Source organism: Callorhinchus milii, unplaced genomic scaffold (assembly GCF_018977255.1).
Source record: "Callorhinchus milii isolate IMCB2004 unplaced genomic scaffold, IMCB_Cmil_1.0 Scaffold6, whole genome shotgun sequence".
Taxonomy (NCBI): Eukaryota; Metazoa; Chordata; class Chondrichthyes; order Chimaeriformes; family Callorhinchidae; genus Callorhinchus; species Callorhinchus milii.
In genome coordinates this window covers 30193360-30210221 of record NW_024704747.1, presented here as the reverse complement: position 1 = coordinate 30210221, position 16862 = coordinate 30193360, and the positions used below count along the sequence as shown (strand labels likewise).

Below are 16862 nucleotides of genomic sequence, written 5' to 3'. Positions count from 1 at the left end.
TAGTTTGGACAACAAATCAACCGGGTTTTCACCTGGTTGTGAAGTTTGATAGTCCAATCAACATACAGCTCATTACATTTAACATTAGCATTAAAGTGTCCTCTGGTTGTTGAGTGCAGGGAATATCATATCAACAGTGATGGCCACAGGGAAAGTCAGGACATATATGTGTACTCTTGCTGAAGACAACAACATGGGCCCCAAACAGTGGTGCATTTTGTGGATTTGTTTCCACGTTGCTTTGTTCACATCTGGCACTTGCTTTAAACCCAGCCCAGAGGTTGAAAGTCTCCTCTCTCTCTCCCCCTCTCTCTCTGCTGATGATAAAGGCCCTGATCGTGAATGAGTCTAAGGCAGTTTCAACTCTTACAGTGGTAAAGCATGAAGCCACTGTGCAAAACTGTGACAACATGGGGATTTAAATCACCAGTTAGCACTAAATTTAGTACTAAAATCGTCACCTAGCAGCACATGACACATAACAGGGAGCACTGTTTTGAATGTTCACTTGGCATATTGGGGTCTTCAGCGCTTTGGGATGTCCTCCCGACGTGAAAGGTGCTCTATAAATGTAATTTTGTTGTTTGTTGTTGTTCAGAAGTACAGTAAGGCACGGTTCTATTGGATCGTTTGTAGCAGTCGCTTAAAGCAGCAGTTTGTTCAACATCGTCTAAAGATTATATATAAAACAGTAACCCCATGCCGATCCGAATTCTTTCTTCTTATTAAAAAAAACACAATATTTGACCTGCATTTAAATTTTATTCTAAAGAAAAACCCTAAAACAGTGCCCTAGGACACTCCAGTAAAAGCTAACATGTGGCATGTTTATATTTCTATATCTTTATATATATTTTGTGGGTTTTGCCCACAAAACACGCAGTCAATTCACTTTACAGTGTGTCCTGTGAAGTGTTTTGAGACTTCTCGGGGATGTGATGAGTCGCTGTATCAAATGCCAGGATTTTATTAGTAGTATTATGATTTAAAATAAGAAAACATTTTATTTTATTAGTGGCCTGCCTTAACCTAAAACATTGCTTGAAAAAACTACAATGCACATGTAGTTAATGTATAAGCAGAAGCCACCCCACACACTCACACTCCCTCCCTCCCTCCTTCACTTCCCTCACTCCCTCCCTCACTCCACACTGAGATTGAACAATATAGCAGCAAGTACATTGATCTACTTACTTTGACCCTCGAATTTCCGGATTATGGTCCCCAGGAAGGTGTTTTGAGGGGCTACATGCCCTCTCCGGACAGGCATGTTGGTGTTGGTGGTGGTGTTGGTGGTGCTGATGATGGGGATGGTTTGTTCCTGTTGCTAGCAGCCTGGGTGGATGGGTGGCTGGCTGGGTGGCTGGGTGGCTGGGTGGCTGGATGGGTGGATGGGTGGCTGGATGGGTGGCTGGATGGGTGGCTGGATGGGTGGCTGGGTGGCTGGATGGGTGGCTGGATGGGTGGATGGGTGGCTGGCTGGCTGGCTGGCTGGGTGGCTGGATGGATGGCTGGCTGGCTGGGTGGCTGGCTGGGTGGCTGGATGGCTGGCTGGCTGGGTGGCTGGCTGGCTGGCTGGATGGGTGGGTGGCTGGGTGGCTGGCTGGGTGGCTGGCTGGGTGGGTGGGTGGCTGGCTGGCTGGCTGGGTGGCTGGATGGGTGGCTGGCTGGATGGATGGGTGGCTTCTCTTCTCTTGCTTGTGTTGTTACTGCGTCTCCCTCTCCCAGACCATCCCTTTGTCACAAAGCATCATCAACAGCACCAGCACAGGCTCTCTCCTGCTCCCAAACATTTGCATCTCAGGGAGATCTGCTCAGCACCAGGTCAGAGGCTGGACAGTCAGCAAGGTCTCCATCCACCTCTCTGCTTTGTTGGTTGGAGCAAAAAAGCGTTGCAGAAAAATGTTAAAGGGAAACCCAGCTCTTTCAGGAGCCTGGAGAGGTGTTGCTGAATGGAAGGCAGAGGCAGCTGTGAATGCTGGTGACGCTCTCTCTCTCTCTCTCTCTGCCTCTCTCTGTCTGTCTCTGTGGCTCTCTCTGCTCCACACGCAGCTCTGATTACTCAAGCGTGTGTGTGTGTGTGTACACTGTGTGTGTGTGTGTGTGTGTGTACACTGTGTGTGTGTGTGTGCACTGTGTGTGTGTGTGTGTGTGTGCACTGTGTGTGTACAACTAAACCTTACACTTACTCATTCACTCACTGTTGTTCATCACAAGCACAGAAATTAAAGGGAAAAAAAAGATATAGGGAGAGAGGATACACACACACACTGTCTATCTATAATGGCCATACAGTCTATCTTACAGAAGCAATGCCACTTGGCTTTGTTAGCTCTCCAAGGTGCTGAAACACAACCTTATTAGGTACATGTAATGCTTTTTGGAGCAAAGTGTTTATTTTGTTAAATAAAAACAACAACTTACTTACACAATTCTCATCGCACGTCTCATAACTAATCAATGAACATCAGCTATTGAACGTAAAGTCATTAATCATGCAGACATGTCATGCACTTTCAAATTATTTATAAACCCAGGAAAACTGGACTTTGGTTTAACCCCTTCCATACTATACAGGGAGAGAAAGGAGAGAAATTCAACAAAGCTCAGAATAACTAATGCTAATGATAAACCCGGCAGCCAATTGCACACAGCAGCGTCCCCACAAACAGTCATGGATTGAGTGACCAAGTTATTATTATTAATATTTATGTTAATAGCCCCATTGCCTTGGTTTCTCCAAACTAAATGTGAGGTTCTCCGGGTATTAAAAGGGAATGGAGTTCGCAACAGCTTCAACTCATCAAAGACCTGGTTAGTGACAGATGTGGGTGTAAAAAAANTCCGGTTGGACGTTTTGCCCTTTCACCTACTCAATGTAAGTAATGTGCCAGACGTATAACTAGCGAAAGAAACGACAGCTTCAGATCTGCTATAGTTCATTTTATGTGGGATACAGCGAGGGAAATGTCAGTTGTCACGTGGCGAGAGCTGTTTGAATTCTATCACAATAAGAAATGACTCGGACTCCTCAGTTTTTTGTAATGGTGTGAAAGGAGGTTGTGCAGGCTCATGTCAGTAACTGTGAGTGGATTCAGGAATGTGAGGCCACTTTAAGACTTAGATGATCCAAATACTGTAAGTGTTAAGTGCTGTTAGACTCCCATTTCTCCCTTAATAATAATAATAATAATAATCCTTGCATTTGCTGCAGCGCCTTATCATGTCTTCGAGGCGTCTCAAAACGCTTCACAGAATATACTGTAAAGTGAATTGACTGTGCATTTCGGGGGCGAATAGGAGTGTTCCACAGTCGTGGATTGAGTGACCAAATTATTATTATTTTTTTTTTAAGGGATTATTACCCCCGGAAAAGCGATCTGCCAATCAACTGTAAAGTACCATATCATCAAGATCTATGAGAATAGTAACGAATGCCAAAATATCTAATTAAGTATTTTTCCTTTCTTCAGATAACTTGCTATGTATGAGTGATGTGTAGCAGATAATATCAGCATGAAAAAATAATCACAAATTCTCCTTTGGGGGTGAAGATGAGAAAATCTTGCTGACAAGAGCTGAAATACTATTTTTCAATGCTGGTTACTTTATCCCATTGTGGCTTTACAAGTAAATTGGAAAAAACAGTTTGCTCCTGTGACAAATTCTTATCCTATTTTACAGCCTCAAGTCTTGTCTCAGCATGTTCTTCATCTTGTAAAGTTTACCTTAGCTCAGTATAACATGTGCTCAGAGGTAGGTTTTACACAAGCCTTTAGCTTGCTTTTACAATGAAATATATTTCAACGGAAAAAAAAATAATAATTTGGTCACTCAATCCACAACTGTTCGTGGAACACTGCTGCGCACGATAAAATACAGAAAAAATCAACTTCAAAGTTAAGAGTGAATTTAACAACTTGCCAAATTCTGGGCACTTTGAAATAAACCACATGAATAGAATAAATCTGGACCTGAGTGTAATTCCTTCCCATTCGTGTTTCCCAATTTTATAATATATGTACATATATAATCTTTGCATTTGACATTGAAATGTCTCAAAGGATTTCAGTGTTTTTTTCACAAAATGTAGTGACTGTGTATTTGTTGACCAAACAGGAAGAAACTGTCTTGTCTTTTGGGAATAGTGTCCTGGGTTCTTTATTGCCCACCTGAACAGGCAGATGGGACCTTGGTTTAATATCTCGTCCAAAGAATGGCATCACTGACAATGCTCCATTAATGCATTAATGCTCCATTAATCCTAACGCTCCATTAATCCTAATGCTCCATTAATCTTATTGCTCCACTGGAGTGTCAGCCTGGACCATGAGATCAAAGTCCCCAATATAAGATTTATTTCCAATTTCCATTTTCTCTGCTTCCTCTCATGAAGATAATAAATGATGTTGAAGTCTGGTTCCATGGGCACCAGCTGCCCTTTGTGAGCCCTTTCACCAGTGTCTGTTTATCCGATGTTAATCTGGACTGTGATTGTTGGCAGGCTGTTCAAACATGGAAAGCGTCCAAATCCCCAAATGTGCACTGTCCGGAAGGGATAACGAGATAGCAATCACCAGTGGAAATACTGGCTCATTTTCCTCTTCTAAGTCCAAGGACATTCAGGATACCCCAGCTGAGATAACTCAGCTGTCCTCCCAGGTGAGATCAACTTACTCTAAAAATACACAGACCAAAGTCTGTTTAGTTCAGCACCATAGCACCATAGGAACAAGAGTTGGCTATTCAGCCCCTTGAGCTTGGTTCACCTGTTCTATTAGATCATGGCTGTTCTGTACCTCATCTCCAATTACTCGCCTTTGCCCCGTATCCCTTGATCCCTGACCCAGCAAACATTTATCCACCTCAGTCTTGAAAATTTGAATATTTATTCATCCATAATACTTATTGAGCCATAATATATTACATCTGAAGAGCCAGAGTATGTTGTCTGGAGGATTATAGCAATGTGGGTTTTCATCCCAAAAGCCGATCTCCAATTCAGCAAAAGATGAATAAAACTCATAATTCAATGGAACATATATTTAAATAAAACATAACTCAGTTCACTAATGTTAATGACCAGCCTGAGCTATGTAAACTAATTTAAGACTCATTGCTTCTAACCCCTCCCCCGATCCCCCATTCACTGAGTGGGAAGCGTTTTGAGATGTCTTGAAGACGTGATAAGGCGCTATATCAAACACAAAGATTATTATTATTATTTGTGCAAACTGGCTGCTGATATATATACATATATAATGTATGAATGTCTCTAATCGATTCCATCTGTGTTACTGCTTCATGTTTATTCACATGGGAAGATTCTAATTGCTGTTTAATACAAGGTTGAACTGCACCACACATCACACTTGTGTGAGTCAATGTTTCAGCCCATTGCACATTCTGTAACACTGCCTTTGCACGTTTTCTATAATCTTTCATTAATCTGCATACAATCAACAGAGGCATTCCTCGCACTTGGCCCCAGTCTGCAATGGCACCGCAAGGAAACCTGAGGGAACAGCAGTTTTATCTGCCATATGGGCTGTTTAATTGTTATCTATTGTGTGAATTGATTTACCTGCTAAATTGCAGTTTTTCAATTCCCCTGCAATATAAACCAACACAATCTACTGCTTATTTTATATGTGGAGCATCATACATTGACCACAGAAACAGATTTCTTAGGGCTATAACAAATGGTCACTCATTCAATGGTTGTGGGACATTGCTCTCCACAAAATTGGCTGTTGTGTTCAGCCACAAAACACACATTCACACCACATCACAGTCGTGGCGTGCTTTGAGGCAATATGATAAGGCGCTATATCAAATGCAAGGATTATTATTATTATTCTAAAGGTTTCAAAATTAAGGCTGAATTTTAAGAGTTTGCTCATCGCTGCTTGTTGTGAAATGCTAAGAAAATAAGGGCGAAGGTGAAATTTTTCCACCTGGAATCTCACCTCTGCCCGGCCCTGTTAACAAGATGAAAAGAGTTCTGCTCTTTATTGATACAAAGACAAAAGGAAACCAGAAACTAAAGTATAATCCTGTGGTTCGCTAAAAATAAATCAATGGCCACTTGAAAGTTTTGAATAGAAATCTTGGCACATTCAAGAGTGACATAAGTAGAATTCAGTTCACTGGCGTTAAGGTGAACGACTTTGTTCTGTACAAAAAGGGGAAATTGTCCATTTGGATGAATGTTGTGACATTGGATCATCAGTAACCAAGGAAAGCCTTCAGGTATGAATGGCTTCAATTACAACTTCTATTATTTCATTGTGAATAAGATCTGCTAATATAAAAATGTTCTTGTAAGCTTTCTCACTGAAGCCTTTTGAATGTCACCACTTGTGAAAGCTAAGCATGGCACAGACTGTGATGATTATTACAAGGAGGATTCCATCTTTACAGGACATTGCTGAGGCATGCTATTATACTAGTTCCTATACTAGGCCCACAGATAGAACACTTTGAGCTGTTTTCTAGCAGATTTGGGATATGTTTGGAGCAGATGAACAGACATACTGGTTGACAGGAAGTAGAATAATAACAATAATCTTTACATTGGGTAGACTGTAGTGCCTTTCATGTCAGAGGATGTCTCAAAGCGCTTCACAGGACCCACTGTAAAGTGCAGTGACTCTGCATTTCTAGGCAAATATTCTGGGCATTTCTAATGGCTTGTATGATTGTGACTGCGTTTGATGAAGACAATCCATTGCAAACAAAACAAGAGAATGAGATGGGACAGCCCCTACACGCGGGTGGGCCTTAGAACAAGACAAAGCTTACACTACAAGGCAGTTAAGGTTGTACCTAGTAAATAATAACAGGAAGTCAGGGAACAGGGTAATAATAATAATATTTGCATTTGATACAGCGCCCCTTCACGTCTTCGAGACGTCTCAAAGCGCTTCACAGGATATACTGTAAAGTTTAGTGACTGTAATATTCTGTGGGCAAAACAAAAATGTTTAATACTGTATATTTTACCAGCATTTAAAATAGAGCTCCAGATAAATTCCATTACAAACATTTTAAAGAGCAGGACAAGCTATTCAGAGACTGATAGATGCAGAAAGCTGTGAACAGGATGAGGAGACTCAGATCAGTTAGGTGTGATTGAGAAGAAACAAGACATTGTCAGCTCATGTTAATCGATTGAGAGATAGGAAGGCAAGGAGATCTAGTTATCCAGGTTACAGGTCGATGTTAATACATGTGTTATTGTGCATGTAGTGGGACACAGATGGTGAAGAGAATTGTCTTCCACAGACTAGAAAGAGTTAGTGGCAAACGTCTTTATGCTCACTTGGGGATTGGGGAATGTGCTGCAAAGTCTTTGTGTCACTGATGCTCACTTGTCTGTTATTCCACGTGTCTGAGTCTCATTAATGCTGTGTTTGTGAGGAACAAAACCACTTGACTCAAGGCAGTATAGCTGTGTAGAATGGAAAATCTGATTTAAACGTCCCACTCCATCCATTCTATATTGCTTTGAATTGGGGATGATTTCTTATTTTTTCATCTGACACGTACGGAAACCCATCACCGTTGCTTAAGAGTCTCCAAACTAAGATGAGAATTCCAGGCCTCCCTCTACACCTGGAAATCCCAGAGAGAGATTGTTGGAATGGAATGCGCTCTCTCTCTCTCTCTCTCTCTCTCTCTCTGGGGGGATGTACCCTGCTTACGTAATTCCGAAAGTATTAGGCGCAGGTTGCAAGAACCAACGGAATTCTATTCTGGAAATGGATTGAATTGCAGGGAACTGTTTACAAGTTGGTCTGATGAAGTTCACCAGGCTCCGTGGCCCCATCACTCCCACCCTCGCCCGACTCCACTGGCTCCCCATCCACCAGAGGATTGAGTTCAAAATCCTCGTCCTCACCCCTCCCCCATGCTCAGGCCCCGAGACCTGACTGTTCAGCACTTTGGGACGTCCTCCCGACGTGAAAGGCGCTCTATACATGTCATTTTGTTGTTGTTGTTCTCTTAAACCAACAAAGTTCCTATTTACACAACTCCAATTTTGCATTAAGGAATCCCGTTAAAAAGGGGATCTCCTCAGTGGGGGCACTCTTTCATAAGAAACCCTCTTCAGCAAATGCTACAAATTAAAACCTGTTGTTGGGGGGAAAGAGTAATGAAGGTTTATCACTGAGAGGACTTGATACTAACACGAAAAAAGGAAAACTTGTTGGGTTTCCCAGTTAATTAAAAAATTGGCAGTGCCTGTACTACTTACCTGTAGTGACACAGTCTGCTCCAGGGTAACCCACTGACTACTTCAATCTATTAAACACGTTGCTGCCATTTACAAAATGGTGCAGGGCTTGGACAGAAGGCGTAAACACTGTGACACAGCTCACTGACATATGTAACGACTTCTGCTCCTGTTATGAGTGAATGCTGTCTTGGTATTCCTTTGGTAAAAACTTTGACAGACAGACAGACAGTGCACATCTTTTCATTCATGGTTTTGTTAAGTAATCTATTGCTTAGTTTAACAAAGTGTACACTCTTTGGATACTCTTCGAACGTTCTTACGGTCACCTCTTTCCTCCCTCCCTCCCTCCCTCCACCTGGCTCGGTGTCAGGTCCGCTACTGTTAAGCACATACCTAAACATTGCCTTCAATAGCATCAACTGGGGTTTGTAAAGTCCTGGTGCTGTGGAAGATAAGTGCATTCGCTTGTCGAATCAAAGTTCCTGGTGACAGAAGGCCTGCCGTTTATTTTATAAGCATTTTTTGTTTGTGTTGGATACTCTTGCCAGAGCAGGTTCTAAAACAGTGTCATTATCTACCCATTCTTTGCATCTCTGGTCCTTTCCGAAGCCTTCTGTTCGTTCTCTATACATCCTCCCGATGTGAAGGGTACAATATAAATGTTTTCTGGCAAGAAAGCTATTTGCCATGGATTATATACACAGTGTGTTGGTATTTAAATGCAGTTCCAACATAATCCCTATGGAAAACAAGGCATTAATAATACCATATGTGAGGAGTACTTCTAAATGGAATCATAAACGGAGCCTTCCTCATTCCAAGATTATTCGTTTACAGGTGCACAAAATGTGGCAATCTGTCATGGAGTATTCAGACATTAATGACAAATGTACTCGTGTACGAGCAAGCACACTGTATAGCACAGAACCTTAGCTCCTTGTTTCATAGCAGGAAAGATACTGCAAACTCCTGCTTGTTTTCTCAACAAAGGTGGGTCTAAAGGAAATGGAACATAACCCACTCTGTAGGGAGGAAGGCTTCATTAATGAGATGAAATGATAAATTAGTTACACGGTGTGCATTGACCGTGTTAAAGAGATACAGCGATAAACACAAGAATGTAACAGGGTAATTGAATAGGGTTTTCGCTTACAGCGGTGTTCCCACATGACCATTTGGAAGGCAGGAGGCCAAGCTTTCAGAGCAGTAATAATTTATTAATCCACCAGAATAAACCCTTGAAGTCTAATAGATTATAGTTGTGTAAAGAATAGCTGTCAAGTCCATTTTGTTTTATTTAAGGAGCAGTCTGGAACTCAGTCTCCCTGCCTGCCTTCTGGTTCCAAACACTCAACAAGAATCACGTTTGATTTGAAAATACACACCAACAAAACGTAAATATATTTCATGTTCTAAAGAGACTTTACTGGAAAGAACTAATGCTGTAAACACTTATCCCCAAAAAACAACGAATGGAAAATTCAAACTTTTAATATGAAATAATGTGGAGTCCTGTAGCTCAGTGGTTAGAGCACTCTCCTCCCAAGCGAGAGGTCCCAGGTTTGATTCCCGGTCAGGGTGAAACATTGGGCAAGTTTCCTTACTCCACACCCCTCTGTTTACCAATAATAAGTAGGAACCTGGTTGTTAGTTGATTGGCGGGTCACTTTTCCGGGGGTAATAATTGCTTAAAAAAACTTGGTCACTTCAACGCACAACTGTTTGTGAGTCATTGCTGTGGGCAATTGGCTGCCATGTTTGGCCCACAAAATTCACAGTCACTGCACCTACAGTATATTCTGTGAAGCGCTTTGAGACGTCTCGAAAACGTGATATGTATATGTGATATAAATCACATCAAGGCTTATAAATATTCTACATTGCTTGTTTTCTTTCATGTTTAACAGCCCCTCCCCCTCCCGCCCCCAAAAGTAGAGTCCTGTCTCCAGCTCTAAATATGTTCAATCCTCCTCACCACAGATATCATCTAAAAATAGCCTTTTATATTGGACACTGAACAAGTAGTTGGCAAGGATCAAAATCAGACAAGCGGGAGGCAAGCCTTTCTGCCAATTTTGTGCACAAAGGATGGAGGCAAAATATTCCCCACTGCCATCGAACTTCCAAACAGGGCAGATCATTCTCTGAAGGACTCATCCTTGAACTCATGTAGGAACAAATTTTGCTGCCCACAATAGCAGATTACACATCACACCAATCCCACTCACACAAGAGATGAGGCGAGGATTAAAGATCAAACAATTTAGGAATCTTCAGGAAGCCAGGTTGCACATGCACTAGAACACAAAGATAGAAATTCTGGTGGAGAAATGGTACTCATAACTGTTTATAGTCGTTGCTGTGCACAAATTGGCTGCCAGACTTGCCTATAACAATACACAGTCACTACACTTTACAGTAAGTTCTGTGAAGCTCTTTGAGATATCCTCCTGACATAAAAGGTTATTGTTATTATTATTAAAACTCTGAAGATTGGCACAACACATCATTAACCAACTTTAACGCTAACCCACTGCTTTAGAAAATTACATTGCATAGATTTTATCTCACCACAGAGCCAAACAAAATTACATTATGATCGCTGGTCTTCAAGTATTCTGAAATCTCCAACTTATTTATCCTCCCAGATTCACTAGTAAATACCAAATGAGACATGTCATGTTGTCTTGTATACTTTTATTCAGGAGGTTTCTGTGAAAACCATAAATCTATCTCTCCCAAATTTCCCTCAAACCATTTCATCTTCTGAGAAATCTGATAAATTCACCTGTGATTTGTCCTCTTCCTTGTTCAGTGTTTTCATTATTTGCTCGGATGATTCCATATCAATTGCTTTCCTTTTGCTCTTGAAGTCGTTATAGTTATTTTGTCCCTTTATGCCATTGTCTTCCATTCAAATTGACTTCGTTCTCCCTTTTCTAATGTAAAATCCGCTATTTGATTAATCTAAGCCTCTCTCTTACTCCCCAGATCTAGTTTTCTTTCCTTTCGAATACCCATTGTACAAAACTTGCAGGCATTGTTAGGTATTGCCTCTTTGAAAAATAATTATCAATAAAATAATAATAATAATTGTGCACAGTAGTGTCCCACAAACAGTCGTGGATTGAGTGACTAAATTATTATTATTATTATGTTTTTTGAAGGGATTATTATCCCCGGAAAGCAATTTGCCAATCGACTATCAACTGAGTTCCTACTTACTGCTGGTAAACAGAGGTGTGTGGATTAAGGAAACTTGCTCACTGTTTCACTCTGTCCATGAATCGAACCCAGGTCTTCTCTCTCGCTAACCAGACGAGTGCTCTAACCACGAAGCTCCAGGACTCCACATACATCATACATTTATTCCACAACAGAAGCAAGATGTCTGGTCTTGAACTAATGGGTGCATTTCACAGATGAAAATAGACGTTGACAATAATGCAACAGACAATCCCTTCACATTTAACCTAATTTATTGTGATTATTAATCCTTAGGCTGTTGGCAGGTCTATGAAGTCTCCTGTTTCTGTGGGCCAACTCGTTCTGTCTGCTTTTTATTTCATGCTCTGAAAAAATACTAATATAAAAGATACTTATATAATAAATGAATAACTCTACTGTAATATTAACCTCCTATGCAATCCTGTAGTTTAGTGGTTAGAGCACTCTCCTCGTATGCGAGAGGTCCTGGGTTCGATTCATGGACAATGTTTTGTCTGCTGGGAATCAGACCCAGATTCTCTCGCTTGCGAGGAGAGTGCTCTAACCACTGAGCTACAGGACTCCACGATAATAGCATTGGTCAAAGTACAGAATTTGAATATGATTGAGAAAACACATTCAGGCACTGACTATTGTACACACAAGGGAAATCTTACAAGGTTAACAGCAGGACGTTTGGATAGCTTACTAAATCTATTTTAAAGTGCTGAAATATGGATAACAATTACTTTCCACTTATCTTGCTTTGTCAAAGTCAGTAATAACAGCTGGTAAATATATTTCATTTGGTCTGATAAAAAAACTTGCATTGCTTCATTTCATCCATTCATTTGCCGTTTCTTTGATCAAAAATGTTCATTCTGAAATAAATGTATTTTGTATAGAGTGTACTTCACCTGTGAAATGTAAATTATTTGTCATTTGTGCCACTCTCCCTGTTGTGTCAAGTGTATTATAACACAAGTACTTTTTGAAGTGTGTAATTTTGCAATCCACTTTTATTATCATAATTTCATATCTGTTTATTGCCAATCCACCAGAGTACAGTCAATGCAATATCGTAAGCTTTTCAAATTGCCCATAATCTACTTATAAAGGAACATTTATTGGGATATACAGCATACATAGACAGCCTCTTTTCTAATTGTTACTGCTGTGAATTGTTTAAGACTGATAATGTATTGTTCACAATACCCAGTTCCTAGGAATATACTACATTATCACATTAATGTATTAACATCTTGCTATAGGAATACACAACTTTTTTCACTGTCAATAGTGATCAATAGTTTGAACTAATCACCAATTTTAAATTGGCTGAGATTTTAGATACATTTTAGATCATACTGCTGAACTTTAATTTCTGTTGTGTTTTTCCAATTCTCCACTAAAAACATAGATGGAACACTATTGCTTTGCTATTTCTCATCACCTGCCCAATCCCACGATCTACCCAATTGATTATTGAAATTGTCAACACTCTCCACTTCCAATGTTTCTTGGTATATGTAATTTGTTCCACACACTCACCATCCTTTGTGCAAAGTTGTTAAATCTTACCAGAGTAGCAAGACATTCTTAACCCATGTTACTTTATGTGTTGTGGTGGCTTCCAAACCTGAACTGAATATGCTAATCATTTCATACTAACTTCTGTGCGCTGTTGCATTTGCTAAAGCTACAGATGCCCATTTTGGATGCATTTCATAAGTGCATATTTTACCTCCTGTGATGGCAGAAACTTCAACAGAGAATTGAGTTTAATCTCTGCTTGGATTCTGGTGTTCCAACACAGTGAATCTAACAGACTGATCTTATTTTCCGGACAAATTCTTCAACCTGTAGATGAGTTCATCTATATTAATCCAAAAGACTCCATTCAATAAATATGCAGATGATCCTCTCTGCCAAAGGCGAGATTTTAAATCTGATTGTTCAGAGGTGAAGGAGCGCCCATCATTTATTTATAGGTGACAATTCCTCATTCACAGGCAAATTGAAAGCTAAATTACATAAAGGTGTTTGACTCCTAGAAGATCAGGTCAGTGAGGCCCAGTAATATCATGCAGATGATAATGCTCTATTCCATTACTGAGCTACAAAAAAATTAAGTTGTATTAATATCCTGTTGCAGGCTATAAAGATGAATATGCATCGAACATCCTATGTATGAGTACGCTTCAGATACTCACATCTAATGGTTCCCTTCACCTCGCACTTAAAACAGATGCCAATCTGTTCAGAATCTATCTATTAATGTTAACTTATACTTAGCCCTTTCTAATGAGAAGAAGGATGCTTTTAAGGAAATGTAACAGGAATAAGAATATCCTCAGGATATACTACACATAGTCAGTCTAGCCAGCCTTTGGTACTCTCTCCTTCGAGTCAGAAGGTTATGGGTTCAAGTCCCACCTCAAGACTTTTAGCTTAGGTAAACAGAGGCATGTGGCCTATAAAAATATTAGTGCTGTATTATCCTATAATGTGTATGAATTTAATGAGAGGATTGTAATAATGCACCTTAATCTGCTTTGCTGGTTATTACCAAACAACATAAACTCAAGGAAAAAAGTCTCCTTGTGTGGAGCCTGTGTATGGTTAGCTTCTGATCACCATGTCATTAAAGTTGTATAATCTCATTCATCTGCATCAACAGGGATGGATGGTTTCCAAGCCGTGCCTCTCAGCGACTGACATTTCATTTGTCCTTGTGGTTGGCGAGTTTTTCCGCCTGCTTTTTTTGAACCTAAGTCTTGCGAAAGATGTGTACCTGAGGAACACTTGGTCCCATGTAATGCCATCTTTACTAAATAATCCTTAGTTTTGATATAATAACAATAATCCTTGCACTTTGATATAGCGCTTTTTCACATCTTCGAGACGTCTCAAAGCGCTTCACAGAATATACTGTAAAGTGAATTAACTGTACATTTTGTGGATGAAACGCGGCAGCCAATTGCGCACAGCAGCGTCCCACAAACAGTTGTGGATCGAGCGAACAAATTGTTATTATTCTATTATTATCTTTATCTTTCCCCTACGCCCCACTCCCTTCAGCTCTTACCCCAGCTCGGGCGTCCAGCCAACCGTGTCAACCTCTCCCAGCCACCTTCCTGATGTGAAAGGCATAATATAAATATACAGAATTATTGTATAAATATTGTACAATGGTTGCCCCAATTTTCGATGTTCACATTTATTAATGAAGTGGCTAAGAGCTACTAAATGAAATCATAACCTTGTAAATCCACTGCTGTTCCTATTGAAATATGGAACCCAGAAATTCCCGATTAAATACACATTTAAATTGTGTGCTTAATCAGATAGATTAAATATTGGCGCAGATAGTGTGTCTTAAAATACTGGTTATTAACCTGTGAGCTAGCCTTTTTTAAACTCATAAAAGGTTCTCTTAATTATGCAATTAGCCACCAATGATAAGATAAGCTTTGTAATTCTTTCCATTGGTTAATTACACAGTGAAGGGCACCTGCATGGATTGAACATGCTGACTGCCTCGTGGGCTTTAGACCCCAATGTCTTTGTTTCCCCACACAATGTATTGCAGACTTTTTTTTTGCCCGCCGGTTGTCTTGACACAAGCAGATACCAACCCATCACCGTTACTTCAGAGTCTCCAAACCAAGCTGAGAATTCCGTACATCCCACCTGCACACATGATAGATTATTGGAATGGAATCCACTCTCCCTCTCTCTCTCGGGCGCGATGCCACCTGCTTACCTAATTCGGGAGAGTATTAGGCGCAGGTTGGCAAGATGATGACATCAACTCAATCAAAATTGAAGGTGAGCCACACAAGGGGAGTGTCTCATTTTCCTGGAGAATCGATTCAGAAGAATTAAAGTTCATGATCAAAATTGAAATAATTTTAGTATTAATGAAGTACAACCTTACAAAAGGGGGGTGGGGCTGGTCTAAACTTTTGGCTGCTGAGGCCTGGATATCCTATTAGAGAAATGTCTGCTTGCTGCTAAGTAATATTTTTTTGTTTCCCTTTCCAAAAACATAACATTTACAGGTTATGGAGAGAGCAGGTGCGACAGATGAAATAGAGGGTGGTGGGGTGGGGAGGGCCGGATGTGGCCCGCGGGCCGGCAGTTGGACAACCCTACCTTACAAGAAACTAATTGCTGTCACGAAACTGCCTTCTATCTTACAAAAGGAGGGATGCTGAATGCATTCCAAAGCCACTCAAATGATTCAAGCAGTAATTATCAGCTCACATGTTAACAAAACCATTGCACTTTGCCACAAAGTCGTTCCCGTTTGTTCCAGTAAAGATAAGGCCTTCAGTGTCGCTGCCTCGTGAAATTATCTTTCGGGGGCTATTTCTGTCAGAAGTCAGAAGGGAGTCTTTCCATAGTGTGTGCGTCTGCAGACTGAGATAGGAGAGGTTGTCAGGAAAAGAGGTTGGATTGTGGTATACATTTGGTTTGCTTTTCTAATCACTGACACAAGCTACACAACAAGCACCAACTTCAGCACTCCTCACAAAGGGATGTGATCACAACAGGAGCTGTCATTGGCGTGACAGGCTGGATGGAATGTGTTTTGTTTCATCGTCTGTATTAGTACAATCTGTTGTTGAATGTCGGACGGAATTGCAGGTTCGAGTAGATTGAAAGCAGCACATTTTTTTGAACAGTAAATAATTCAACAGATTAGATGGTGAAATATGCACATAAAGTTTTCAAGTGCAGGTCCTGATGAAATGTGGCGTGCTATTAAGCAAAGTCAAATATCAAATAATAATCCATTTTATTTTCTGCTGTAAATTGAATGCTGGCATGTTTTTTTTTATCTTTTCGCGCTGCATTATAAATGAGAGAGAAAGATATGTTCTCAGGATTTGCTGGCAAATGTGTGAGCATTTGTGAATTGAAAGCTAAACTTACAATAAGAATATATATATATATAAATAATGGGGCACATATCCAGTGCGAGACAGATACTAAGAATTCATAAACAGGAGGTTTTCCTTTTTTGTTTCTCATTTTCATCTCTACAGACAGATGTGTTTAATAGAGATTCACACTCGAATTATTCATACTTCTAACACTGGTGAAATCAGACTGGTCGTCGAATGCAGGAATTATTCTTTGATTTAGGGCCCACAGTTAGACAGACAGTCTTGTTAGACTGCAAGGTGATGTACATGCCTCGTTGCCACTGTAAACCAGGGAACACAATCATACACTCATCTCTACACCAGCAGAGATTAGACCCGGATCTCACCAAACCATTGGGGAATTGACAATCTCTCTCTCTTCTCTATGCCATGTCCTTCAGCCCAACAAAACTGCCAGGATTAATGGGCTCCTTCCCCTCCCACTAGGCTGACAGAGAGAATGATATTGAATTGACCTT

At 40.5% G+C, this 16862-nt stretch overlaps 1 protein-coding gene across 1 annotated transcript in view; it reads right to left on the bottom strand.

The window, feature by feature from the left end:
- LOC103176367 (potassium voltage-gated channel subfamily H member 7) overlaps positions 1 to 1298 on the bottom strand; it is a 107224-nt gene extending 105926 nt beyond the window's left edge. The window contains exon 1 of the mRNA XM_007889842.2: positions 1195 to 1298. Within this exon, the coding sequence (XP_007888033.2) occupies positions 1195 to 1270 (76 nt within the window). The 5' untranslated portion in view covers positions 1271 to 1298. The remainder of the gene's footprint in view (positions 1 to 1194) is intronic.
- Between the last annotated feature and the right edge of the window lie 15564 nt (positions 1299 to 16862).